This window comes from Otolemur garnettii, unplaced genomic scaffold, assembly GCF_000181295.1.
Source record: "Otolemur garnettii isolate 467f Iridium unplaced genomic scaffold, OtoGar3 scaffold00009, whole genome shotgun sequence".
Classification (NCBI taxonomy): Eukaryota; Metazoa; Chordata; class Mammalia; order Primates; family Galagidae; genus Otolemur; species Otolemur garnettii.
The window spans coordinates 5,946,300-5,948,346 of record NW_003852404.1 but is presented as its reverse complement, the minus strand read 5'-3'; the positions used below and the strand labels follow the sequence as shown (position 1 = coordinate 5,948,346).

Sequence of the window (2,047 nt, the reverse complement as noted above, 5' to 3'; positions counted from 1 at the left end):
CCAGCCACAACGCCCGGCTATTTTTTGGTTGCAGCCGTCATTGTTGCTTTGGCGGGTCCGGGCTGGGGATTCGAACCCACCACCTTAGGTGTACGGGGCTGGCGCCTTAGCCGGTTGAGCTATAGGCGCCGAGCCCTCAGGCTGGTCTCTTAACTCCTAGCTCAAGCAATCCACCTGCCCTGGTCTCCCAGGAACTAGGATTACAGACCTGGGCCACCCCACCCAGCCAAATAGGAACCCTTTTGTCCCATGTCCTCTTCCCCTGCCCTTTCCTACCCTCTCCCACCCAGAGGACATATAGCAATGTTGAAATTCACCTGTAGGCAGGGCACCCCTGTGGCACCCCTAGGGTGGGAGGTGAGGGGTGGAGAGAGACACAGATTAACTCAGAAAGAGCACAGCTCAGCAGGGGAGACATACCTGTTAACAGCCCTTTACAAGGGTTAGGTAAACAAAACTCAAAAGTGGTGGGGAGAGCTTCCCAGCTCTGAAAGGGAAGCCAGTATAAACACAGATCCATAGGAAGGTGGCCACACCAGACTATGAGCCCCTCTAGAGAAGGGTCTTGGTCCTATCTACCTGCCCCACCCGGCCCAGAGCTGGAGGGGCTCTGAAAACATTTGTCTCTGACTGAGCAAGGGTCCAGGAACCCACCCTTACAACGTCAGGATTTGCAAATTGGAGTGTGAAGGGCAGCTCCACCTGGCAACTTCTCCTTGGTTTCTTCATTATCTGGAATAATATCTGCCTCACAGGAGAATTTTAAATAAAAGTGATAATAACGAACACGACCATAATAATAACTGGGCACTATCTATGTGCCAGGCACTGTTCAATGTCTTTTCCACATTGAGTTGTATTAACTCATTTAATACTCACGATAAGACACGTGCCAAGAGACTGGCCCAGAATTTGGCACATTATAAGTCCTCCATAAATATTATTATCCCACCTACCAGAAGAAAGAAAGGAGTTCCCTCTTTTCTGGCCAACATTAACTTTAAAGGGGGAGGGGAATGGATAAGAACAGAGGCCGAAATGTGGTAGAAGAGGACTCGGGAAGTCCAGGGCAGGGAGTTCGAGGCCGGGGTCCTGGACGTCAGACGAGGTTTGGAAAGCGCTGGAAGGCAAGGGGTGTGGTGTGCCAAAAATAGAGGTTCCCTTCAGGGAAGCGAGCACATTTCAAAGATCCAGTATCACCAGGAAAAAAGAGGTCGCTTTCCGAGTGTGGGACCCCGCAGTGACCGCAGCACTCCACTAGGTCACAAGATTTGGGAAGAGGTGGGTCCCCTCGCTAAAAGAAGGAGATTCCTGAGGGAGACGGGGCGCGGGTGCAGGGTGCTGAGGGATCTCAGTGGGAGAAATGCCTGGGTCTGGGTGGAGGGCACTGTGGCACTAGAGGAGGCAACCCCCGGCGGGGCGGGGAACAGGGGCATCCTGGGGCTCCAGCAGGAAGGGATTGTGGTGCGCAGGGGGCGCCGAGAACCCCCTGGCTCCCGGGCCTGCAGGTGTAAGCTCGGGCCGCCCTAGACCGGGTTCTCACTCACCTGGCTCCCCTCCAAGGGCGGGCCAGCATGGCCCAGCGGAGCACGGGCGAAGGTAGCAGCATCTCGGGCTTACAGCGGAGATGTTGGCTAGAGCGTCCGCCGGGGCGCAGCAGGACAGAACTACCCCGCCGGGAGCACACCATCTCAATGAGTGGGGGTGACTGCATCACCCTGGCTGTCCTTCGAGCTCAAGGTCAGCCAGAGTCACTCTATATTTACTTTTACTAATGAAATTCTATTTATGTTGGCAAATGGGGAAATCATGTAACAAAGGGCAAAGGAACCCGAAAGTAAAGGCCTAAAAATATATGCGTATCCCCCTCCTCTCTTTATAGTATGACCCAGAGGGGGGCGAGGGCGTGAGCCTTATCGGCCAATCAGAGTGACACATCAAAGCTCCTAGGCCAATCAGCAGGGACTGGAAGACAGGGGCCGAAAGAGCCAATGAAAGAGTCGGGATGGAACACGTGCGGAGGCGAGGCGGAAGGACCAGCTACGCC

At 54.5% G+C, this 2,047-nt stretch overlaps 1 protein-coding gene across 1 annotated transcript in view; it reads right to left on the bottom strand.

The window, feature by feature from the left end:
• The window catches only part of ALDH4A1 (aldehyde dehydrogenase 4 family member A1), a 34,541-nt gene extending 32,812 nt beyond the window's left edge, over positions 1-1,729 (bottom strand). Inside the window, exon 1 of the mRNA XM_003783849.3 lies at positions 1,548-1,729. Coding sequence (XP_003783897.2) covers positions 1,548-1,714 — 167 coding nt within the window. The 5' untranslated portion in view covers positions 1,715-1,729. The remainder of the gene's footprint in view (positions 1-1,547) is intronic.
• Positions 1,730-2,047: the final 318 nt, after the last annotated feature.